Source organism: Nipponia nippon, unplaced genomic scaffold (assembly GCF_047370975.1).
Source record: "Nipponia nippon isolate SJK-2023a ecotype South Korea unplaced genomic scaffold, ASM4737097v1 scaffold_4, whole genome shotgun sequence".
In the NCBI taxonomy this organism is placed as follows: domain Eukaryota; kingdom Metazoa; phylum Chordata; class Aves; order Pelecaniformes; family Threskiornithidae; genus Nipponia; species Nipponia nippon.
Window position 1 is genome coordinate 82,429,726 of NW_028262358.1, and position 27,359 is coordinate 82,457,084.

The 27,359-nt window shown below is 37.6% G+C and overlaps 1 protein-coding gene across 10 annotated transcripts in view; it reads right to left on the bottom strand.

Moving 5' to 3' along the window:
* The window catches only part of KLHL32 (kelch like family member 32), a 142,783-nt gene that overhangs the window by 99,574 nt on the left and 15,850 nt on the right, over positions 1–27,359 (bottom strand). For 9 of the 10 annotated variants that reach the window (XM_087776043.1, XM_087776035.1, XM_087776034.1 and 6 more), the window contains 2 exons: positions 11,960–12,048; positions 8,539–8,719 (listed from right to left, as the gene is read on the bottom strand). In XM_087776043.1, the coding sequence (XP_087632169.1) occupies positions 8,539–8,719; positions 11,960–11,982 (204 nt within the window). In that variant the 5' untranslated portion in view covers positions 11,983–12,048. The remainder of the gene's footprint in view (positions 1–8,538; positions 8,720–11,959; positions 12,049–27,359) is intronic. The other variant, XM_087776044.1, reaches the window with a different exon arrangement.

Genomic DNA, 27,359 nt, shown 5'->3' on the forward strand with positions numbered 1-27,359 from the left:
CCAAGAAATTGGCTTTCCATGGGCAAACACTTAGCAAGACAGAAATTGCAGCTGAGCCCAGCCCAGCTTCAGAACACTTGCTATAGCAGCACTGCAAAATTGAACTGAGGTAGCCTGGAGCAAGCAAAGATGACGGCAAAGAAAACTGGCAATTACAGCAGTGTGGCTGCAATGACTCCTTTCTGTCCTGCTTTTAAAATGAGAAAATGCATCAACTGAATAATAGCCCAACACCACATGTTGTTGTAACACCAATTTAATTAGAGACAATGAGACATAGTCTCCTATGACCTATCTCACTAACTGCAGAGATGATTCTGCCATACTTACACATGGTGCACTTACTCACCATACAGGGACTTCAAAAAAGAAAAAAAAAAATAATCAAGAGGATAACTCAGAGTATAAGATGCCATATTGTCTACCATCCAGCAGTGGCAGAATTGCAATTAATTCACTTACATACTATAAGAATTGCAAAAGAAACGTATTTACTCTGACAGCATAACAACTGCTGGGAATTTGAAAATAGAATTCAGAAAAGAGAAGACTCTTGTAAATGTTTTTGATAGCACCCACATTGCTGAGCTGTGGGAATTCTGTTTGCAGCAAAGGAAAATCACTTCAGAGTCTCACAGAATAAAAAAAACATTAATTGCAAAGATAAAGATGAACAAAGTAAAATAACCCAGATACACTCCCTTACTTTGTCTACTTTGAAAGAATATTAAAATATTTATTTAGAAAGCTTTAAAACGTTTGCAAACCATTTTTGTGTATACTTTAGAAATATAAAAGTTTGTTCACATAAATATTAGAAAGGCTTTTATACAACAAGCCACCTCACAACTGCCCATGCTACATTACTTCCAACAATTTAATTAAACTTAGTAAAACTATTGACAATGCCTATATCAAACAGTATTTTAAGAAAGGAAGGAATGTGCTTTTTTTTGACATTCAACTGTAACTGGATTACTGAATAATTAGTAAAAAACCTCTAATTTGTATTTAAACCTTTATATTATGCTAGCAGGACAATTTTTCCAAAAAACCTTATTTTTCCACTCCTCTTAATTTAGGCAAGTTTTTTCTTCCCCAATGAGAAGCAAGCAGCACTGAGTTCTCATTTCTCAACAGCCGGTGTATAAGCAACATGTTCACAACACCAGACACTACTGTGAATCTTCAATATCTTCTGCATTGTTGGCGTCACCCAGAACCATGTGTATCGGCCCACATTTGGCTGATTTCAAATGCAGAAGAATTAAAATACAGTGCTAAACAGTTAGACAGCATGCTGAAATATTCCTTAGATTTCTTACAGCATCACTGTATGGTAGTGAACACTACGAGGTCAGTAACTGCAATCCTGGAACCAATACTAAGACTATATCCTTCCCAAGTTTGCAGTTAGTATTCTTAGATAGGAAGAATGCATTAAAAAACCCCAAGAGAGATTAAAAAGAGTGTTAAGAAGGGGAGAAAATAGTTTTATCTCAGTATTAAGCATATTTAAAAGAGACATCTTTATCAAAGTTCTTAGACAGAAAACTGCTGGTGTGATGGTAAATAAGAACAGGGTATAGTATTCTCAAGTTTTGTAGGGTGACTGGGAGCTGTTTCTGAGTTAGGGCATTAATAATGGAGAACAGCACAGGACAATAATGAATTAGTGCGGCAAAGACAAGAAATGAATTGGTCAAAAGTCTTGAGGCTTCTCAGACTGTGGGGAAGAATGTTAAGAATAAGAAGATGGCAAGGATGTACAAGTAAACGGAGAGGCCACATAGCTATGATACTACCAGTTGTGCATAAATCATGATGGCTGAAGAAAGATTGCTTGGATTTTCATGGAAAATGTTTCAATTTTCATACACGTTATCATCAGTGAGAACAAAGATAAGAAGGCAAGGATGCAAGGAATCATAACAGGGTACATGGTTTGCCACCTCTGGGATATTCACCTGGCATCTCTACAATTGTACACCTGCATCCTGTAGTTTACCTGTTGTATGTGGATCAGTGTATCATGGATGTGCCAGCTTTCCAAACAAACAGTAGTTCCACCTACGGTCCTTCTCTAGTCTCAAGCCATACATGAATAGGTATGACTGCTTCTGAACAAGTAACAGACTAGCTTTCTAACTTGAGAACTAACGGAGGATTTTTGTACTAAGAGTCAGGTTCACAAATAGGCTTGCTTTTCTTGGCCCTCTTGAATCCTTACAAGTAATACACGAATTTTCCAAACCCATTAGGATAGTCCGCATAGTTTGGATGCAACACATACTATTCCTATAGTATTATCCTACTACACTTAAAAGAATGTTGGATTTCAGCCTGTACTGTCACAAACAAGTCCGTACAAGATATGTGTTCAGGAGCTGGTGAAAAATAGCATTGGCTCAGAATCTACTAGATTTTTGCACTTCCCGAGTCCTTGGTCAATCCTAAAAGGGTAGGTTTCACAAAAAGAATATGGATGGGGAAAGGGGAGACATGGTCATTTCAGCCACAGATCATATCCATACTACATCAGTTACACCTACATTTTTAGTACCTTAACACAAGAGCAGAGCTTCAGTTTAACTAAAATGTTCTAGGAATACCATCTTTATTGGTTTAGTTCAACCGTGAATCACAGAACAGCTGAGGTTGGAAGGGACCCCTGGAGGTCATCTTGTCCAATTCCCTGCTCAAGCAGAGCCAGTTGCCCAGGACTGTGTCTAGATGTTTTCTGAATATCTCTGTGGGTGGAGCCTCCACAACCTCCCTGGGCAATGGGTGCCAGTGCTTGGTCACCCTCACAGTGGAAAAAAGTGTTTCTTGACATTCAGAAGACACCTCGAGAGTTTCCATTTGTGCCCACTTGTCCTGTCACTGGGCACGACTGAAAAGAGCCTGGCTCTGTCCTCTATGCACCCTCTCTTCAGATATTTCTATACATTGATAAGATTCCCCAAGCCTTCCCTGCTCCAGGCTAAACAGTCCCAGCTCTCTCAGCCTTTCCTCACAGGAGAGAAGGTCCAGTCCCTTCATCATCTTTGTGGCCCTTCGCTGGACGCTCTCCCGTATGTCCATGTCTCTCTGGTACCAAGGAGTCCAATAAAGGACAACTATGGGTTATTAACATATTCTAATGGCGATCAACTATATGTATTACATAATGAAAAAATATAAACAAAAGTTTCAGTAGTATTAATTAGGATAACATTGTTTGATTTACAATAATTAATTATTTTCATTTGGAGGCTTTTCCTCCACAGTAGATTTCTGTTGCCTTTATATTTACAAATCATATTTACAAAGAGTGCATTTTGCACTGCCTTACTTGCCTGAGTTGCTCAAAACTCAACAAAACCAAAATCCATTCCAAACATTGATCTACATTTGTGAATTCTACTTACAAGAGCTTATATACAAGAAGGAGACATAATTAAAACAACAGAGCCAACCAGTTCCACCAACTGAAGCAGAATCCGTTGCTCAAGTGCATTTCCTTGTTTTTGTTATCTTGTTCACAAAGATTGGTCTAACTTAGAACTTCAGGATTCAAATTCATTAAAACACTGCTTTTGGGCGCAAGCTGCAGGTAGACAAGAGGCATATGGGAATTCACTTCAAGGTACCTGCTAGGAAATCATTACAAGCAGGTAACATCCTTATGAAGGGTATACTTTGAATGATTTGAGTTAAAGAACCTGCAGTAATTATTAAAAAAAAAAAAAAAAAAAAAAAAAGGTGTCTACAGCATTTAACAAAAGCTATGATTCTATATGCTTGGGAAAAAATGAAAAAAAAAAAATTCGTTCAGAAATTACGTTAGATGATACAGTGAATCTATATGACTCCGATCTACCAAAGCTGTTAGGCAATTAATACGGATAAAATAGTTTCTCAAATATATCATAATTTCCAACTGAGAAAATGAAATTAAAATGATCCCAGGAAAAGTTTAGACATGTAAGAAGAGGAAGTATTTCTCAACCTACACAGGAAGCTAAAAGTGAGGGTAAGAGCCTCTTTCGGCACAAAAGTCTCAGTAATGACTAGATGTTACTAGAACAATAGAGTTGATTTGGTCCAATGGAAAGAGCTAACATATTTAAATGTTACCTGGAAAGACAATTTCTAAGTAGCATCACTTCCAGGATACAATAGCAAGGATAATACCGTTTGTTTGGTACACACACATCAATGGTAAAATACCAAAAACCAAAATCACATTATACTGCAAAAGCAGCAGGTAATTCTGATTTCTCAGAACTACGTTCTTAGATCTATCCCTAAGACATGTTAGGGAGAGCCTTTTCCTTTTTATGATTCATGTAACAAGACCTCAAAAGCTATTTGCATCATACAGTCTTTCATACCTCAGGGATTTGTTTATAAAAATTCTCTAACCTTATCAAGAAACAATGCAATATATTGCAAAATACAATCAATCAGCAATGTTGTGTACACACAAAGAAATTCTCTGTTGACAGGGAGGAAAGATGACACAGAAAAACCCTGAAAATAAACTGCTTAAGAATCAACTGTGACAGTTATAAGCACAAAGTCTGTATGTAAAATTAATATCTACTAGTTCATTTCAGAGAAGAAAGATTCTTCTGAGATTTGAACATGCTCATTGTGGAAAAAAATAGAATATTATTGACATTTTAAAATCTATTATAGTTAATTGATATAATTTTGTTCATCCAGATTTCATGGGAACTCTGCCTCTTTTTGAGAAAGATCAAAGTCCTGTGACTATGAATGCAGTGAAATGAAAAATAAGGAAGAAGCAGTTGTTCTGACTAGAAAACCAAAGCATTTTGTACAAGAAAATCTTGAGGTTATATAATCACCTGCCAACACTGTAAATGCCTACTAATGAAGTCATGCAGTAACATTTCATTTTGCTCCCAGAGGGGGAAAAAAGAAAAAGAATCTTTTAATTGGAAATCACTTAGCTTGCTAGAGCTATCACAAGGCACACATACTCACTAACTCAACCGCCTTGTCTCATTGCAATACACTGAGACAAATAAAAAAAAAAAAAAATATCACAGCATGCCATATGGAAAAGTTTGCCCAAAATACTGTTTGTTGCTTAAAAAAGAATTCATAAAAATACATATGTTTATTATTCTTTATATGAGTCTTTTAGGGTATGGAGCTGACTACTGTGTTCCTTAGCTCATTTTGAAAGAAGAGGTCCTTCAGGAGATGCTGAACAGAAAAACTGAAAACCCTAATTTTCAAGTGTCAAATCTTGCAATTTAACTCTGCATTTTTAATGCAGTCTTTCTACACAATTTCCTAAGGGCTTTTTTTCTTAAAGAAAAACACATAGCATTTTGGTGTACAAATGTAACAAACTCCCAAATCCGGTGCTATGCTTAGGATTTAAATTCCAATGTTTCAGCACAGCTGGAAATACAAGACTAACTATACCAACTGGAAGAAGGGATGGCAAGCTGTTACCCTAGAAGGCTGGCCCTTTGTATTTTGCTGAAGCTCAGGTCTCTGGCTTGTCTTAGAAAAGCAAATGAAGATTTTATTCCAGACTACAACCTCAAAGAAAAATTGATAAGGCAACCTCTGTTTGACCTTCTCCACTCTTCCACATACAGTGGCTCCAATTCCCTCATTCTGTAACATGACACACATTTAGTTATCCTTCAAAAGTGCTAACAAACTTTTCTTTGCAGTAAAAGAAAGAAATAAGTGGCAATTTGAAAAAACATATGCTGCTCAGCTGACTTGTTATTCTCATCAAGAAAACACCACAATTTCAGAAGTAGCTCCATCTGAATCAAAGTAGACACAGAACATGTAGAAAACTGAAAAAGGGCTCTATAGAAAGCAAATATCCAGTCTCTTGTAAAAGCTGTTTTACAAGAGTGGCAAAAAAGAGAAAACAAACAAAAAATCATGCTGATTCATTTTGACAGAGCCCTGTGTAGAACTGAACATATTTCTTAAGTAATCTGTGAACTGCATGACAGCCTCTCCACATAGAGCTGAAGGTAGGCTGGTATATTAATCAAATCTATAAGCCATAGAAACCAGAAGCTACGGTAAGCAAGTTTTGTGTCACACTGATGTATAGTGTTGTCATCTCATTTTTATTCAAGGCAATTCCAACATCTGATGTTCCCAGAATACTGTCCACTGCAGTCCTGAGCTTATACAGAAAAAAAAAAAAAAAACTCACAAAAATTAGTGAAAGGCAAGTTTCCCATGGCAATGGCTTCTTCAGGGTTCGAAAAATCTGCAAGGCTCTTCCAAGAATTCCGCCAAGAAAATCAAGAAAAAACTAAAGGGTAGAAATAATCTTAGGTAATTTTAACAGCTAAGTTTGAAGCATGTGAATCTAGTCTTTATGACCAGTGCAGAGAGAGTCTGGCACTTCCAGATGGTGATTCATTTCATTCTAAATAAATCTTCTATCCCCCTTTATCATCCCCTGGAAATGCTCATTTCTCTTCACTGACTCTGAATGAAGCTTGGTGTCATTTTCCTAAATCTTAGAAAATGAATACTTGGGTAGCTCAAATTAGGCAAAATCCCCCCCCAGATATAAAAACATTAATAATCTCAGTTTAAATACAAAACATTATTACTTTTGAATCAACCCTTGCTTTTTTCTAGATTATTAGAATCAGAAACATAGTATATAGTAACTTTTTTGCCATCTTCCTACACAACATAAATCTCATTCCACAATTTTCTAACAAAGTTTTTTGTCTATTAATAATAGAAACTGTTTGGCTGATTTCAGAAAGCACAATTTCTGTATTTATAGCTAACACTTAAAGTCTGAAGAACATCTATCAAATTATAAAAATTTTGAGGCAGTTCAAATTACTAAATGCTGCACAGATCATCCTCTCAGTATTTTTTTTTTGTTTTACTAGAAAAGATTTATGTAGCAATTTGGAATTTGATCTATTGAAAAACTTTTTTTTTTTCTTTTCTGTAGGGCATTAAGATTTTAATTTGCAAAAACTGTCCAGCAAATACCAAGTAACTCAATTGGAAACAATAAGGTGAGTCACAGTGCCCCAGATCTCAAGGTCAATCGATAAGTGACCAAAGTAGAAGCTGTTGCTACCACACTGCTCAAACACTGGGTACAGCTGCCCACTCTATGACGTTTCTACGCAAAGGGTACAATGAGCTCTGGAAGGAATGTATATCACAGGTGCAGAGGAATGATATGGCACCCTTATTAAAATATTCCAATCAAATCAGAACAGTAGCCCTGTAGTATATCTATCAGCAACAAGTATATATAGCACCTGCTAGAGCTAGAGAGCTCCAAAAATCCCTCTCTGTGCACTGGGGTAAAAGGAAAAAAGTGGTAAACAATGCGTGTTACAGCAGGCCAGGGCACCGTGACAAAGCAACATTAGCAGCTACGGCAGTAAAAAGTCTCCAGTAGCAGAACATATAAGCACGCAGACAAGCTCAAAAAATGAGCAATCAATTGGCTCAACATCGTCACAGTAAAAGTAACATCAAGGTTAACAATATTTCTTAAATACACAGAATAAATTAAGTTTCAGTTCTAACCAAAAGAGAGAGACGGAGTTGACAGGAAGATCAAAATTCTGCTCAGGAAATTAAGGATATAGAACAGTTGTCATACACTGTATTACTATTTTAACGAAACAAAAAGGTCACCATAAAGAATTTCATAGCACTACAATTACAATGTAGGCCAAATATTAAATAAACTCACTTTGTTAGAGAAAACAGACCTTTAAACCAATTTCAGCTTTAGTCTCTGAATAACAACAGGATGACTCACACTTAAAAACACCAGTCAACTAAAAAGCTATACAGTCCAACATTTTGAACAGGTACATTATAATGAAGGTTAGCAGAATTGCTTCATACGAAGAATGCTCTTCCTATTAGAAAACTCAATTTTTCAGTTACTCCAATTTTAGCAGCTGGGTTCAGTTTTCCATGCCGAGTACCTGAATTAGATTTCCCAGGGAATATTTTAATCTTTACATTTCAGAAACAACTGTTTCCGAAAATAAGTGTTATTACACTTAAAAAATTACTATGGCCTCCTCTTTGAGAGTAACCATTTACATCCCTACAAAAATCCACTCTCAAGCTGACTTAAATTGCGTTTATTAATATTGAAATTCCCTCTCCCCATCCTTCCATGCTGTAATCACAACTGTCTCAAATGTCTGGGTGCTACAAAAAAATATTCCACTTTCTGACTTTACTGGGACATAAGATTCATAGACAGATGTGTACTGCCTATCTCTCTTGGGGAGGAAGGAAGACTATTCATAAATAATGATAAAAAACTTAATTATGTTCTTAACATTTCTTTCCTATGACATGTATGTGGATATTTAAAGTTGTATACTCTACCGAATGTGCAATAATCCAGAATTTTCTATAGGCTAAAATTTAAAGTTTGTTCAGTATGATATCTATAACCATCCCTGGCCTCCCAGGGTAATTTTTAATAGTATTATATGGAGAAAAAAAAAAAAAAAAAATCTTTGGACTTACTCGGAAGTAGTCACTGCAGGCTGCCAGGACTGCTTTATGTGCGTGGAATTTCTGCTCTTCAGCAATTAGGGTGATATCGCAAAGTATGCCATCACTTCTTTGTTGGTTCAGGGCTGCCAAGACAGCATCATTATGGGAACTGGACTGACAAAGCCTCTGACCTGTCAGCATCTCCTGAACGCTGAGAGGAGAAAGGGGAAAGATTTTGTCAGAAAACGTAGGAAACAAGCAGATTCTGTCAGAAATATAGAAGAACTTTTTCTAAGACAAGACTGTTTGATAATTCTTGGGGGGAAAAAAAGTATCATGAACCCTGTCAGGCAAAAATCTTTATATGGTATAGACATCACAAGAAAAGCTCAGTGTAACAAAGTATTATGAAACCTGATTATATACTCAAATTTAAAAACCTCAGCTGTTCTGATTTTTATTCGCTGCACTGGAAGTCAGCTGGACTCACCGGATTAATTCAGAATCATTTTAGAATTAAGTGATAAGAATAAAAGGCCTAGGTCAATGAAGTGACAGAAAACTAAGTGGCTCAAATCGATGCGTTAGTGGAAAGCAGCATGTATGTATGTATATATGTAAATAGTACTACTAAAAAGAATGAAGACTCATGGTCTCAGGTGGCTGTTTAAGTCTGATACTGCATTACTGGATGTTTTCAGACCATTTCAGGTCATTCACATTTATGAAGTGTTGTGGGGTTTTGGTTTTTTTGTTTTGCATTGGGGGGGATAACGTTTGCTTGTTTTTAGAATGCCAAGGCCTTCCACCACCTCTGAATATCTCCTTGTTTGAATATAAGATTTCCATGTCATCCAGCCTAGGATTGTCTGGTTGCAGCTTCCTTTTCTACAGCAGAAGGAAGATACAATATAACTGTTGATACAAACAGAAACAAATCAAACAAATCTGCAAATCCTTTTTGGCACAAAACAATGCAGTTTATTTGAAATCTGTGAGACTATACTGATTTATATTATCCGAGAATCTAGGTCTTTATAGAGGTGAGTTTACAGAGAGTCATTCCTGAGTAAATCAAAGTGAAGGTATAAATTTTTTTTGATTAAGGGGTAAATAAGCTATTGTCTTTCCACTACAATCACATAATTCACTCCACACACATGCTATGCAGCAGCTGTTTGGCTGCTATATTCTCCTTTCCTATCAACACACACTCTCTGTACTACCTATCCCACTCCTGCACATGGGGCATCTGTAAACTAACGCAGACCTGCCTTGCAGATTGTTTGCTCTAATCTAACCAAATCTTTTAAACAGACAAGAACTAAAACATCACTTCTAGAAGAAGGATAGCCAAAGAGAAATTACACAGGAATAATCTTTATCAGAATTTCACCCTGTCCTGGTTTCGGCTGGGATAGAGTTAATTTTCTTCCTAGTAGCCGGTATAGTGCTGTGTTTGGATTTAGGATGAGAATAATGTCGATAACACACTGATGTTTTAGTTGTTGCTAAGTAGTGCTTATACCAGTCAAGGACTTTTCAGCTTCCCCTGCTCTGCCAGGTGCACAAGAAGAAGCTGGGAGGGGGCACAGCCAGGGGGGCTGACCCAGACTGGCCAAAGGGCTATGCCATACCGTATGACGTCATGCTCAGTATATAAGCTGGGGGGAGTTGGCCGGCGGGCAGTGATTACTGCTCGGGGGACTGGCTGGACGTCGGTCAACAGGTAGTGAGCAGTTGCTCGCTTGTTTTTCCCGGGTTTTGTTCCTCTCGTTGTTGTTGTTGTTTTCCTTTTCACTACAATTTATTATTATTATTATATTTTATTTCAATTATTAAACTGTGCTTATCTCAACCCACGAGTTTTCTTGCTTTTGCCCTTCCGATTCTCTCCCCCATCCCATCGAGGGGGAGGGTGAGCAAGTGGCTGTGTGGTGCTTAGTTGCTGACTGGGGTTAAACCACAACACACACACACCCCACACACCCCCAGTAGTTTAGGTTTCACACATGGACATACCCTACATACATTTCAAAATGATTCATTCAAACGATTCTTTTTCCTTCAGCTGTTCTGTTAGTGGAACCCCACTGATATTCTAAATTACAATTATCAAGAAATGTAACTTGTTAAAATACAAGAGAATTATGTCTAACAATTATTTCCCTTCTGTAATTTCCATAGCAAAGTGACTAAATCAAACTAGTGCAAGTATAATGAGCTAATTATACCTTGAGATGGTTTCTCTTTATTTCTATTTTTATTAGCATCTCTCCCAATGTTGTGAACCAAGACCTTCATTCCTTTTGCTTTTTTCACCATCATCCAGAGGTGATCCTATTTCACTCAATAGAAATCAGATCAGAGGGACAAGGCACAAGGGTAATTTTTGTGGGGAAATTTTGTGTGTGTATGTGTGTGTGTGTGTGTGTGTGTCTCTGTACAAACACACGCATACATAAAATCAGGCATCTGTGGTTTTAAATTGAGTTCTATCATAATTCTTTTTTCAATTCAATGACCACAGTGAAAAATCAATTGCCTGTAACACTTGTGTTAACAACATATGAAGAACATATGCACATGCAAGGCAATTTAACTGGAATTTATGACATTGTCAGTTGATAAACTCAACAGCTATAAATGGCAAGGAATTCCTGATTCTCTTCTGCTGCAGAAGCATGGCAGGGCAAGGGGAACAGAACCGGAATGATACGATGTCCCCGTAATATCAGGTAGATCTCTGAGCTCCTAGATCAGCCCACGAGTGTTAACTATTCTACAAAACAGAACAACTACCAGTGTGTCAGACTAGTGCAAGGTTCTGCAGAAAAGCAACTAGATTAACAAATTCTGCTGAGTGTTCTGCCCGAAACTGCTCCCAGAAACTAATTAAATTATAAATATCAAATTCTCTGATGAGACATTGGGTAATACAAATAAATGAGAAAGGCTAGACTGCAAGTACATATATATGATTAAGACTCTATAAGAGGGAAAGAGACACAATGGGAGATTCTGGAAGGCAGGAAGATGAGTTTGGAGAGAATGCTTTGTAGCCATTTCAAAAGAACTGGAAGAGTAATATATGCTCTGAATAGCAGAACACTACACACACCAAAAACGATCACCAGCCACCAATTCAGATGCATGAATGTAAAATGCCAGTTGTTTCCACAACCAAAAATTCCAAGTATAGACAAAGGCATAAACAAGATAACATCGGAAGAGACTGTAGGTCCCAAATCAATCCCAGACAAGCTTCTCTTTGCTAGAGATAAGTGGCAACAAGAAAATAATAGTTTGCAGATTATAATATGGATATGTATATGTGAATTCCTACCTAATGAACAAAAATATTAGTTTCACTGTTCTACTCTCTGTTAACTGTTTTGGTAAACATCATCCTAAACGTGAATGACTTCCTACACACTTCCAAGTACTATACCTCAGGCACCTCTCAGATGGCATCCTTCAGTTTTGCTCTTCTGAATAGCAAAGCTTATAATCCTGTAGGGAAAGCAGCAAGCATTCCAGCTAGAAAGACAGAAAGAAGAGGAACGTTAAAATTTAAAGCATACACAGCCTCAGCCTTAAAGATCAATACTTTCAGGATGTGTAATTCAAAAAGCAACTTTCTTCAGTTCTACTGCAGAAAGACATATCATATAGATTAGGTGCACGTGAAATTTTATTGGGTAGATTGAGTACAGTCTGAAAGCGGCCTTTCCTCTTGTCTTTTCTAGAAATTCACACCCTACCATCTGAACTTCCTCCATCTACTGCCCTTCAGGCACGTCTCCTTTCTGCAAACTCAGAAACACATATTATTTCAAAAAAAGTGGAAGAGTGGTGAGGAGGGAAACATCTTCCCAAAAACCCCTCAATTTGAAGACTAGGCCAGAAGCATCTATTGGTGTTTGCTTACTTCCCTGAATAACATACAGCTACAAAAATCTTACACCTCCCACAGTGTAATCTCACAGGCCTGTCTAGGGTCTAAGAGGTTTGCCATATACCTAAACTCATGCTTTAACTATATTAATTTTTCTTAAAGTCACAATCTGGTAGGGGAGAGGGGATAGGTTTACTGTATACTCCAAAAGGCAGCTCCCACTTCCCCCAGAGCAACATTCTTGATTGACTGATCAGTGCTATGACCAAGTACGACTGTACGATCTTATTCAGGTACTGGGAGATCAGTGTGAGATCCGTAACGGTTTGACAACTTTGAAGAATAATTATCTGTTACAACATTCTTTATCCTTTTTGTTACAAAAGCAACTTTCAGTAGTCATTAAGCAGCATAGGTTAATTTAAATGGTCACCTTAATATTTTGCCTTTTAAAAAAGCTATAGAGTTTATAAATCTGATCACACTGCTTGTGTGTACTGTACTGTTTGTATTTGCCAGAAGGTTTGTTTATAGAATCATAGAATTGTTTAGGTTGGAAAAGACCTTTAAGATCGAGTCCAGCCATTAACCTAGCACTGCCAAGTCCACCACTAAACCATGTCCCTAAGCACCACATCTACACTTCTTTTAAATACCTCCAGGGATGGGGACTCAACCACCCCTGTAAAAGCAGCCATCTTTAATACAAGGGTTTTTTTTCTGCTTTCCAATTAAAATGATGTCCTATTCCAGGGGCTATCAGAGGCTTCCAATGAGATCAATACTGAAACACCACAAACACCCTTTTGTAGTGTTACTAATTAAACAAACAAAAGTACAAATAATCCAGTTCTTTGATTATATTAATTTGCTCTTAATTTTGTCCCTTAATCTTACACTGACCAGTAGTTATACTCTGAAAGCCACTGCACTAATTTCTCTGCAATGGATACGTGAGGGCAGAACTAAGCCCTTAATCATTCCCCAGATAACAAACAAACAACCTGCAAGCAAGGACTATTAATCCTTTTCCTATTCTCCTGAATTACAATTCTCCACTCTACAGACAAAACTACAGTTCCTACTTGCTAGAGAGGCACAGTGACATCTACCTTTCTGCAAGTGCTGTCACCTGCACCACAGCATTGGAAGAACCAAGTAGAACCATCCAAGAGTTTTGAATTTTGGAGGCTGATAACTTTGTTTAGCTGAATTGTCTTGAAAGCAATATAAGGAACACTCTTGAGAATTCCTTGTAGATTTCAAGCCTTACTCCAAACCACAGAAGGAGTAACAAACAGTTCAGATACAACTGTGTGTTTACCTAGATGAAGGGTAGTTTTCCTCCATCCCATCCTCAAAAACAGCAACTTCTAAAACTTCAGCCTGGGACAGGCTAGCGTAGAAAACTACATCCTGAACAGCTGAAGTGTCCAAAGAAATGTTACTGATAACAGGATTGTATGGCAAATTGTTAACTGGTGTAACAGCCAGCACATGATATTTCAACTTCATAGATCAGGTATAAAAGAAAAAAAATAGATTTTAATAGAATAGTCAAAAGAAAGGTACACTACTTTGGCTGCTTATTTAAACCATATGTGGATCATTTAATGTAACTGAGTGACAATGAAGTATTACAATTCAGCAAAATTTGAAGAATGGAAATGTTTTCATATTGTCCCCCCTTTTCCCAAAAGGCTATAATGCTGAGCAAGGGGCTGAGATCGTTGAGAAGTTATGCCGGTGATTCAGCTGGATGCTCAGCAAACTGGCATGCAGTGCTTCCCAGTGATGGTTTCAGAACATTTCACTCTCACCATCAACTCGGTTTCTAGTTATATTAAGACAATTCACTTCATCATTCAAGAGACAGAAAAACACAGCATATGAAGTTAGCGGTCCAGGTGCTGGCAACTACTGAAGCAAACACATTTCCTGATCAACATACCTGCTATTGGATACACCCATACATGACCTATGCAACATTTCAGCGGTCGGAACAGGCTTCTAAGTTCAAACTTTGCATTCAACTCTCAAAAGAGAGACTCAACAGTTACCTTGACTGATATACACAAAAGTTTTACCTAGGTCCTTAAATGGCCTAAGTCCTACGCCAGAACTGCTAATACAAAACTAATGTCTGTAACTATTACACCACTACAACATCCATATAAATGCCAGCATTACCCATACTGGCACAAAGAATTCTAGAGCAAAAATTCCTTACTCCACCACAGTTGTGAATATGGACATTCAAATCAAAGGTCTGAACTGCTGTTTGGAGAGACAGTAGCTAGAAGCAACTCACCTCAGATACGCAGAATTCCTTGTATCATAAACCAAGGCATTATAAACAGAAAACAGAAATACACTTAAAGAGGTGCCTGAGTATTCAGCTAAAACAAATGAGAACTTTTACAATAATCAAGTCTATGCAGTCTTATCAGACATTCTGATGAAATATATAATACATAACATGTAAAATATAACATATATATATATATAAATATATGTATACAGAACACCTGCATAAGAATAGAGACCACAGCTTACTGGTTTTCTAGCCACTGTTCAAGTCTAAAGCAATCCACCTTGATGTCACGTCTGAACAAAGTTACTGTTTTCAGTCTCAGGGGATCAGAACTTAGCACTTCCTGAAGAATGAAGGAAAAAAAACCATTCTTCTCCTAGGAACCCAAGTTTCAGAATAGGAAAATCTCTCAGACGCCTTCAAGCAGCTTGACAGCATTTTCAAGGGGGCTTTCATCAAGGTTTGCAAAAGATGCCTAGGATATACTGCCTTGTTTTTTCCACATTGTCGGACTTGTTTTCATGCCACTCTGCAATCACATCCAGAGACACCTCAAAGCATGGACCTAACTGGGCCCTTGAGTGCACACAGGCTACTAAGGACTTTAATTCTGTCCCCCTCATGATCCAGAGTCAGCACTACCAGAAATACAGCTCAATAAACTGTTAAGCTTCTCAACCAAATCACCTCGAATTTCAGCAGGCTGCCCTCCTTCCTACTCATCACAGCACTGTAGAAACAAGCATTCTTGTAATGATAAACTCCCCTGAAAACTGTAGAGCCCAATTCACATTTTTATAAACATGAGTAGGAAACTTTAATCAATTTTTCTTCCTCATGTTCTCCAATCTGCCAATTTGTTAAGTCACGAAATGTCCAACAGTCCTGATATTGCTGGCTGCAGGGAAATCCTATACCAGCCAGAGACTGGTAGGGAAAAAATTCAAGCTTTCTCTGACCTTTTCAAGAGGTCCAAACTCTGGCTCACAAAAAAATCCAAGCACCAGTGAAAGCAAACATGAGAAGGGCCAAGACCAGGAGGGAAAAGTATTCCTTCTAAAATAACTAAGGCATATGCTTCAAAGAATTAACAAAACATCCAGACAGACCCATACCGAGTTTAATGTTTTACCCAGACCAATCAGTCTTTCCTAAATTTTGCCATACATCCTTTCTCCCGCAAGTGCCAGCGCAACATGTCTCACTTTTTATTAAATCTACATCGCATATACAAGAGTACTAGAACAGCATGTAAATCATTTAATCAATACTGCACTGATTTTGTTTCACAATATAGAATTACTTAATGCAGCTCAACATTTTTCATAATTGGAAATTCTGATGTATTTATTTATCCTTGTTTAAAAACACAAAAAAAACCAAAACCAAAAACAACAAAGAGGCACTTCCACCTGTTGCATGGATGTGCTGTGCCAGGACAGTTCCAAAATCCTTTGTACCAAGAGCTTTTTTCTGTTTCAGATAGCTGGATCCATCTTCTTTATGCAAACTTAACTGTCATTAGTACATAAGGAAACTCTGCATTAGAATGTTTAAGACATACTATTGTCTTTCTATTTAACTATTTTAAAGTAATTAAATAGGTTTAAAAGAGTAGTTTATAAATTTAAGGATAAGACTTTTGGTTTAAACGGAAAACTTTAATTCCACATAAATCCTTCTGTTCCAGTGAAATACTCCATTATGCTGGAGATTAACAGAAAAAAATATAGGCCAAACATAAAACGTTCACTAGATCTTAGGTTTGAGATACATGCTAAATTTTCCATAAAACATTTTTTTACATATTATTTGAGACATTTACTTACAAGTTTACGATGAAGATCACTAACCACTGATCCTATTATATTTTACAACTATTACTTACTTATTACTTCATTAGTTTGTTCACATCCTAAAAAAGTGCAAAAATTAAAAATTTGCAAACAAAAAAAACCTACTAATGATCCAGTTAGTGCTGAAAGAATATAACAATAATTTGGTGGGGAATGGGGGGAGACCAGTAGTCTTCCCATGAAAACACAGTATATCTAGGGATTTCAAAGATAAGCAATTCGAAAGAAATCAGAGTGTCCATGCAAATGGTTATGTCCTCCTAATATAACAAAACAGTGTTTGTTCTGTGGCATCCTCACAAAATGTCAGTCTTTCTATACATCTTTTGTCTTAGTCTTATGATGCAGCAGAGTAAAAAGTAGGTTTTTTACTCTCTCAGGAAATCTTGGAACAGTGTGCCACTCTGCTGCATCCATCACATATTGCCAGGCTATGTTTCTTCTCTAATCTAAATTAGCAGTGTAGTTCAAGAATTATTTGTTCAAAGATTATTAAAAAATAGATTTTAAGCAAGCAGTATATCTTCCTTTAACTTAGTTAATCATAATATTGTTTTGGAAATACTAGGCAAGCAGTTTATTTCCAAAAAGTATTTACTGGCAGAATGCATGTGTCCTTTTTCAGAAAAAGCTCTCATTCATTTAAACTCGTTTAATCTTGAGGAGCCAATACCATGTTCAAGGTTTACACAGAATGCTTCTGAGTCACTGAGAGAATTTCAGTTACACTTTTTCTCATAATTCTGTTTTTGTTTTGGTTTTTTTTTTCCTCCTTGTATCATTTAGAAATGACTTGCAGGAAAGAAAGTATTTCTGATTAATTCTTGAAACTACATGCTAACAGAATATGGATTAGATTAAGGGGGGTGGGGGTGCTGGAAAACAAAACAAAACAAAACTCACATTTAGTCTAGTTTACTACTGAAAATAACTTGAATGCCACAAAATTCACTATTTCCCCCCCCCCAAGTAATAAGCTTTTTTTCCTAGCTCACATATCCAATTTTACAGAGGGACTTAAGCCATAGTCCAGATCATCAAAGAACTAATTCTGTGCATAAACAAGCTCTGTATTTTACTTTTGATGCCTAAGAAACATTTTTCCCCCTCTAACCATGCTTGCTTTGTCTTGCAAACTAGTAAAAATATATATTCATAATGGAAACGACAGTCTATTAATAATGCCTGAAAACATGCAGCTTTTCTATATAATTCAAGCTTATATAAAATAAATATCACTTTGGCAGTTTCATCAATATTTTTCATATTTGCTTTATGTAAATAAGAACTGAGTTACAATCAACCACAATGTGAACTCACTTACAGAACATGACATAGGCATTATTTTTGTTACTAAGTCAGAAACAAAGCAATTTGAAAAAATCTTGATTTTAAATATGTTCTTATTACAAAAATAGAACAGTGTTTGACAAGAAATGAGTTGTCTCTTCTTTAATAAGGCAATTACATCTTCAGCAGCAGTTGCTGAACTAGCCCCCTCCCCACAGGATGCTCACTCCTCTCCCATCCACTGAGCCCCAGCCTGGGTTTAGGGGAAAGCAAGGAGTCTATTGCCTATCTAGAAGTCAGAAAACTCCATTTCAGTGGAGCTGTACAGATCACATAATCGTTGGTCATTGGCTTTAGCAGTTTACAGAGGAGGATCCTCTTCCACCTGGGCTGGGCTGCTTCTTCCATCCATCTGCTGCCCTCCCGGCTGCCTCTCCAGTTCTAGGTAACACACCATACTGCTGTGGGAGAAATGAGACTCTGCCCTTCCCAGAAATTTGACAAGACTGACAAATTATAATTTGAGAAAAATCAAAGTGAAGCACAGGCAGCTACCACGTCACAGAGTTCAGCTTAATAAAATATTCAAGAGATACTGAAAGATGCTTCTGCAGACAGAAGAGCTCCTTTCTTGCAAACATGGCCAGTATCAGAACTCCTTTAAAAGACAGGTCAGAAAATTACACAGCAACTGATTGATGCCTTTCTCCCCTCCTAAAGAAAAGAGTATAACTGTGAGAAGCTGCAACACAAAATTTGAGCCAAATAGCTTTCAAACAGCTCACTGAGATCCACACCGCTATCATTTTTTGATTAACACATTTCTCCCACTTGCCTGGGAGACACTACTTTTTCCCTTTTTTGTTAAGATCTTTGCGAATTGAAAGATTTTTCTCATTCCATACAAAAATGTTGAAGAACGTCACAGCTGTGAGGAAAACTCTGCCACTGCCCAATGTTGTCAGTGAAACCATAACTCATCTCAGCCACAAGTTTCTCATCTAATTTAGTGCCTCAGTATAGTGACTTTCAAGAGAAAGCATTCATCGTACCAAAAAAAAAAAAAAAAAAAAAAGAAATCTTTGGTATTGTAATTTTCATTAAATCTAAGTAGTAAAAAATTGAAAACCTGGATTTGTTCGGAAAAGTAGGAGTCGGTCAAAACAATGCAAGAAAACATTCAGCAAAATCAATAATAAAGTAAAAACACAGTAAGAAAAATAAAACTCTTCTTATTAGTTGCAAACTATTTTCTTGTGAGACTGGAAAGATCATTGCTATCTTCAGGCCATCAGCTACAGTCAATTAGAATCATGAAGTTTATTGTCTATCACTACCAAATGACCATCTCACTTCACAAATCATTAAGGTCTTAAACCACAGAAATAGAAAATGAAACCACACCGGCAAAGGCTGTATGAGCAGAACCCCATCTGTAAGTCTTTATATCCTCTTTGTGGCTTTATATCGTCCACGTATCTGGATATATCAGTATTCAGAACATTGAATACTGAAGAGGCATTGAGATAAAAAAAAAGCCAGGTTTATGGCCATCTGTGTAACTGAAGGCATATTTTACCCACACTACCACTTGAGCAAGAGGTTGTTGCATTTTACTGATAAAACCACATGCCATCATATAACTCAATGCAGTAGCATACTACCCATGAAAGGAAAAAGTCGGCAGTTCTATGGGAAACCACACATTTGGAGTTTGATGACTTTCAAGAAGACATTTGTTTCCAGGATGTGTGTACTGTTTAACATTTTCATTTGAAAAAAGTTCAGTTTTATACAACTATAATAACATACCATTGTGCACTATCAGCTTAGCTTTTCAGAGCCACTCACTGTTGCTATCATTTAAGCTATGATAATCAACTGGCAAAATGAGGTGGCCATTCCTTACAGCTGACCCACGTGTCATTGTCAGGGAATGGCTGGGAGAAAAATATTACCACTTGATCCTGATCTAGTTGAAGCTGTCCCTGCTCATGGTAGGGGAGTGGACTAGGATTTTTCCTGTAGAGCTCAAGAAAAGAAAAGAAAAGGTGACTTAAGTAGTTTGTAATTGAACTTTCTTTTGGAATTTCATTTGCATTTTCGTTGGATAAAAAACAAACAACAACAACAAACCCTGTTCTTTAAACCTAAGCATTTTTCTTCTGGGAAATCTGACGTTTGTTGCAAGATGTGGAAGGCTTCTCTAAATGAGGTCAGAATGCTTTATAGTGGAGAGCAACAGAAATTTTACTAGAGAGACCATAATTCTTTCTCCTGATAACTCTAGAAACTAACACTGAAATGGACACACAAGAGTGAGGTGTGCTCCAAAACACTGTCAACTTCATCAGGGCCTCACTCAGATAAGCCTTGGATTTTTAACTGTCACAGCCATCAAGGTGCTTTGGTTGAACACAATCATTCTTTTCTAGAGTAGTAAGAGTCAAAAATACAGGGGTATGTTTTTGAAACCATTTCAAATCTGCATATGGAGTATTTACACCAGACAGGAGTATACAGTACTGCAGATAGTCTACAATCTTGGCAATTAGTCTACATGAACTTATACATTTTGCCTTATACATATGGCTGAAACATAAATTATCACATTTTCTGCTTAAAACCACATAATTCTAAGAAAGGCATAAGTGATTGCTGGATAGTGGACAGCTTTGCATAACTGAGGTGATCAGTTATGTGTCTACATACTACATCATCATGAGATTTATTAACTAATTTCTAGTGAATGAGTATTCATATCTTTCAATAAAAACAGAGAGAGTTTATACATCTCTGTGGGACCTACAATAGCCCTTCAACTTTCTCCGCAAAATAGCATTCATGAAGTTTAAAAGAAAAAGGCTGTGAGTACCAGCAGCTAAGTAAACATGCACCTTCTAAGAATGACCTTCAGTAGCCACAGCGTGGCAGAACTATACTTCAAGATAATCTATACCTCCAGGACAATGACCAGGCTATTTCAAGGAATCTTTTTCTCCCCCCTCACAGTATAATTACAATAGCATAAAATACTTGCTGTGTGTTCAGTGGGTGCTTTCAACACCAGGAATCAGGAAAAAGAAAAAAAAAAAAAAAAAAAAAAAGCCTGTACATAACAGTACAACCAACTGGCAGTTCTCCAAACATCAGAGCATTGCAACAGGTTACTGACCTCCATCTTTCTATTTTGACAATTTATTCAAGAGATACAGTTACTGATCACTAAAATCACTATCAATTTTACCTCATATTATTAACTTAGCATGAAATTTCTCATATACGTTAAAGGCCAAAGGAAACCCTAGACATTTCTTCATTGGAAGTGTAGATAATTTCACCCACATGCATCCTCAGAAGGCAGGGAAAGTTTCATCAGTATTACCAAATTCAACAGTGCCAGTGCTGGTTCCATTGCCCATACAGCCAACTAGCCCACATTTGGTCTCTTGTGGCCTCCAAAATAATATGGCCACACCCAGAAAATCTAACTGGGAAAAGTCACCAACTCCCAAACCATGCCTGGAAATGTTTTGAGATAGCACTAGATGGCTCAGGTCAAGACCTTGCCAGAGGTTGTTGTAATGGTCTACTGATAAGGATAGGGTTTCAAGAGTCTCAAGATCTGGCCTGGAATGGGCCATGCAATGTTACTAGCACAAACAAGGCTTTTGAATCCCCACACCACACACAAGTGTTGTGCAAGAACATTCAAACTTCTAGCAAACTCCTAACATAGGAATCATCTTAGGCAGTTTTATAAACGTGTTTTTCTCTATTTATTATGTTTTGTCTTTCATAAACATATGGAAACGGGGAGGAGAGGAAGGGGAAGAGTAGAAGAGATATGGACCAGTTGCTAATGAATATTAAAAAAACCCCAAAAATTTCAAATATACAACTGGAGATCCTTTGTTAACCTATACACTGCTAATTTAAAACATGCTTTGTACAAAGTTAAGATTTCCAGTCAAAGACAGAATAGGGCATTCAGAATCTTCCTTGATTACAGAGGTTCCGGGTTCTTGACTCTTTTTGAACAGAAAAAATAATCTGCCATTTAAATCGAACACTAAAGTACAGAATTCTGCTCTGGAGGAACAGGAGTTGCCTTCTAGCCTGTTGCAACATAACGGGCTTACCAACTATTCCTCCACTCTTCAATGTAAGAAAACAAAGATATTTGCAAACACCTTTCTGCAAAGAGGTGCATCAAAAGATTTCTGGCAGCTTTAAGCAGATGGGGCAGGGAGTCATTCATCTTGATGATGAAACAGATTTGGATGAGGCCAAGAGGAAGATGAAGAGTGGGAAAGAAGATGGAAGAGGAAACAAAAGATGATAAGGAGGCAAGCTGGTGATGACAACAAGGTGAGACGGCTGCAGTTGTTTCTTGGTTTTCCTCTTTTGCAAAGGGGGAGGGGAAACAGTGGAATAGTACACAATACTATAATCAGATTAGTATCTCGGCAAAACAGAGGAGAAAGGATGGATTTTTCTATAGCATGATCACAGGAAGAGAAGCCAGAGGTCAGCTAGGAATAATTCTAATTGCTGGGCAAGAAGGCTGAATGCTCAGTTCAGGAGTGAAAACTGGGAAGGCATAGAGAAGAAAGACAAAGAGCCAAGGGCAGGGAAGATCCTGGACTAAAACCTGCATGTGACACAGAAACATCAGATTTGGAAGAAAGCAACAAAAAGAATCAATGTCTGTTGAAGCCCATTCCATCTACATTTTAGAATAGAAATCAAGATCATCAAGTTTCACATCTTTTTTGTGGAGAAGTTATCTGCAGAACACTTGCCTTCACTTTCTGCTGACTGTGCTCAATTATAACGAATAATACCTGACAGTTTACTCAGGCAGCAGAGCTCAGTGCTAATGGTTCCAATTATGCTGCTGTTCCATGCAGTCAGTACAGCTTTTCCAGATTTTTTTCTTTAATTTACCTTTTAAAAAGTGTTAAAAGGTTACACGTCCATGAAGCTAGGAATGCTAGAAAAGGCCAAAAGGTAAGAGCTCCAATGCCCAAATTGAAGTTGCCTATGATCATCTTACAAGGCACAGGTATTTCTAATTCCAACACTTCCTAACACATGAATGTTTGATTTAAACAAAAAAAACAAAAAAAAAAAACTGAAGTGAAATTCTTCTCATATGACTTATATTTGTGTTTAAAATAAAGTCAACGAGGGGTAACAATATTAGGAAGACATACACGCTCCCCTAGGGCCCTTTTTCCATACTTAGATTATATCAAAACTTCTATAAACCTGGTTAATGTCATTCCAGCATAAACTCTTGTATTACAGGGATGCCTGTATTACTGCTGAGCTGCAAAGTGCTTTAAGTGTAAAAGGAATTTTCACATGTAGCTTTTCAGACTATTCACTTCTAATTGACTTACAAGTTTAAGGAGGAGTGACAGGACCTGAAGTTAGCTAGAGCTCTGAAGTAGATTCATCTAAGCTAGACCTTTTCCGTACAACGAACTCAGAGTGATTAAAACACTTCTATACTGAAAAGCAAGATTTGATTAAAACATTAAAGAATTCTAGTTTGAAAGAGAAAATACAAACTAATTAGATGACCAGAATAAATAAGACTTACAGACAAATGTATTTCTGGCCATTGTTTGTGGGTGAGAAGTAGGGGCATAGAATGGAGAGGGCTGCCCATCTCCAAGTTTTGTTACACACAGCAATCATGAAAGCTATAAGCAGTAAAGTCTGCACAGTCATCTCTGCTTTTTGGGAATATCTTCTTTCAGTCACATAAAGCCTGACAGGTATCCGCTCCCTGCTCCTCTCAGTGGTCTCTTACAGTCTTGTCCTTTGCACTGAAAGTTCACAGCTGCACTTGTCTTGTCCTGCCAGACCCATCTTCCAGGTGGAAGTTCTCCTTCCAGGATGACCAGCTGCCCCAAGGAAGGGACGATCGCTTCTGCTACCTTCCACCTGCCCCACACACTAATCACATACTGTCTCTCCTGTGATGGGAAGTTATTTAATTACCCTCCAACATTAAGTGGCAGAAAGAGTTTTCCTCCAAAAGTTTCTCTCCTCTACCTTGTAGCAGACTATCCCAATTACTACTACTTACTACTACTACATTTTTGAAATACGATGTATTTCAGAAATATATAATCTGACAGGACATACAGGACAGACTGCCACCTGACTTCATTTCTTTCTAGGAGACAGAGACAGCTGTGAGGTTTTGCAGAGGACTCTTCCAGTATGAGTTACATATACATGAACATCCCGACACTGTCACAGTTAAACAGGCAGCAGTAACTGTAAAGGTGCTCCTGTATGTTGAAATTCTATGCTTGTCTTTGAGAAGAAACCTGTAAGGTCTAATCAAAGGGAAGACAGATTGAAGAAGTATACATAAGTCATCTTCAATACTGCTTGCTGCATAGCAGTTACTGTCTTATAAAATTGTGATCTGGGGCACGGAAAATCTGTACTTTAGAACTTGCATCACTACATCTGCAGCAGTAACTACTTTCGACCCCCTTTCTTTAGGACTGTCATCATACCTGAACTGTATTCTTTTTATTCCAAGCTTTCATTAAACCATCCAGAAGTTTCATTCAGAAGCTCTGTAAGCACCATGGTTACAGATTAACAAAGCATTAAGCCATGTCATTCTGGAAGGACGCTCGTTTCCCTAGCTACAATCCCTCACACGCTGTCCCCATGACGGATGATTTCTTCCAGCCCTTCACCCTGCTTCACACTGCCTTCTGCAGATCAAAAAAGCACCTATTGTTTAGAAAAAATAGAATTTCCACCATGTACACTATTTTATTACTGTAGATCACTTTATTTCTTACGTTCACTGCCTGTAACATGTTTACAGTGTCACTGCTACCTCTATAACCTTAACTAGCTAAGCTAGAAAAGAACGCAGATAAGCCTGATCTGGGATGGGGAAAGTAGTGTGGAAGAAGTCAGAGGGACTTTTTGCACCCCATAGTCAATAATCTGCAGGAGCTTTGCTGTATACGCAGGGCTATGCAAACATCAGGACACGTGACCTCTTCGGCAGGAAAACAGCTGAATGCTCTGTCCAAATTGATGGTAGAGTTAGTAGATTCTTTTCCTCCAGAGCTTTTATTTAGGCTTTGCACAAGACATATAGACTTCATACTAGCATATTTTATTGAAACAGGAGATTTCTTGGTTTTTCTTGTCCTCTGCTCAACACACTGCATTTCTAACACAGATTTTATTCTGTGTTCCAGACCAGCTACCTAGAAAATGTTCTCATACTGACCACTGTCGTTAATACCCAGTGTCAAACGAGCAAATACAAATTCCTCTCAGAGCAGAAAGGATATACAGGTAGGTAGGGAAGGCGACAGGAAATATAATCTCAAAAGACTAATTTTGAGGATGCATATGATGCATTTTATAGTGTGAGTCACGTCTTTGACAATATGCTTTAAGAAACTCACTTTAAGATAATACCTTGTACTAAAGTAAAAGATGACTCTAATCAAGCTCTATCAATTAGGTTACTAGAGAGACATTTGACTTCTTGTTTGCAAACATCAGATTTCAATGTTCTCTACTCCTTTTCATAGACAATCCAAGAATTAACACTTAAAATCCTTTGAGTACATACAGATTTCAAGATAGACTGGGTGGTTCAATGGATTTTTTTGTAAAACTTGTATAAATTCACAAGTGAGATCTGACTCGCATTAGCCGTTGACACATTCGGCAGTCAAAAGACAGACCAGAAACTGCATCATCTGCTGTCACTTCTCCAGCAATAACCTCATCTCAGTAACGGAAACGTGTAGAAGTACTCAATGAGTGTAGAGATACTCTTAACTGGAGAACCATGAATAGCTATATTTTTATATCAGCTCTGCTTTTAAGGTGACCAAAAGTACATTCAAATCTCCCATTTCCTTAATACTTGTACATGAAACTCATATTACAGCCCTGTTTTCAAGAAAACATCAATTCAACATTCTGGTCCCAGCTCCCAGGACAGAACCAGGTCTCTCTATCCCCAGGACACCACCTTCATCACTGGATTATGGATACTTATTCTCACTCATTCTCCTTCTGACCCAAAGTGCACATTTGCAGTGGGACAATAAATCACAACAGCAGGAGGGAATCGAGAATAATCTCATGCATATCGAGTTCTGCCTCAGTCTGATAGTTCTTTTATGCTTCATAGGAGGTGAGAGGAACAGTTTTGAATGCCCATCACAGCAAGGACAACAGAACTCAGATCCATTATTAGGTGAGTGCTGCATCAACAGTTCTTAGATTATTTTAAAAAACAAAACAAAACACAGGAGAAGCTAAACTTCAAAACAAAGAAGTAAAACGCTTCTTTTGTGGAACAACTTGCTGCCTAAATTCATAAGGGCGTTGTAAAAGACTTTGTAAGGCTACAGTTAAGTGCTTACTTCCAGAAGAGTGAGGAGTTTTAAACACATATAGCTTTGATTTTTCCTGTCGGCTAAACTGACATCCTGTTCTTCCCTTCATATACATGCAAACAACTTGTGGCTTGTTGAGAATCTTTGTTCTTAAGCATCTATCACTACCCAGCATTAAACTGGGAAGCTCAGGAAGTCTCTAGGGTTTGTGAATACTGCTCCTAGAATAAAACATAAGATGATTTGTGGAGACAGTCCTAAATGCCTAAGTTTGTGAATTGCATGCCAATCACTAGAAGCTCACTATATTTCAGAAAGCTAAACAGTGCCAAGCATAATTCCTTGTACACAGCTGGAGGTCAGCTTTTGCCAAGACAACATCTGTATACGTGACAATATAAAAAAAATATATAATTTAAAAGGCTCTAGGAGCACTCGTTTCTAAAATAACATATATTTTTAAAAATTGTAAGGGCAATAATTACCTAGTTAAAAATCACTAAATGCTACAAATTGCTATTCATAATTCAAGTTAAAACATTGCTTCTTCTGTACCTTAATGGGCACAAATTAACACACATGAAATTCCAACTGAACACAAGAAAACACTTTTTACTGTGAGGATGGTTGAACACCAGAACAGATTGCCCAGAGAGGTTGTGGAGTCTCCACTCTTTTGGAAATATTCAAAACACGTCTGGACACAGTCCTGGACAACCTGCTCTAGCTGACCCTGCTTGAATAGGGGGGGGTTTGACTAAATGATCTCAAGAGGTCCCTTCCAACCTAGACGATTCTATGCTTTGTGTGACTCTCCATAGTACAGCCGAGAAGACTATGAATATCTTGTATGCATGCAAAAGCATTGGCCCCACATGTCCTATTTCTTCCGCATTCCAATCTTCATGAAGAGATTTTCTCTCTTAAGAACAGAAGGGGCAAAAAGGGGAAATTCTACCAAAACCATAGCAAATGCACATGCCTCCACATCTCTCTTCAAGTGTCCTGGTGCAGCACACTTATGAGTTGCAGTCCTTCCATTTATTGGAACAGCCTAAGAATCCTCTGAACTCCTGGCT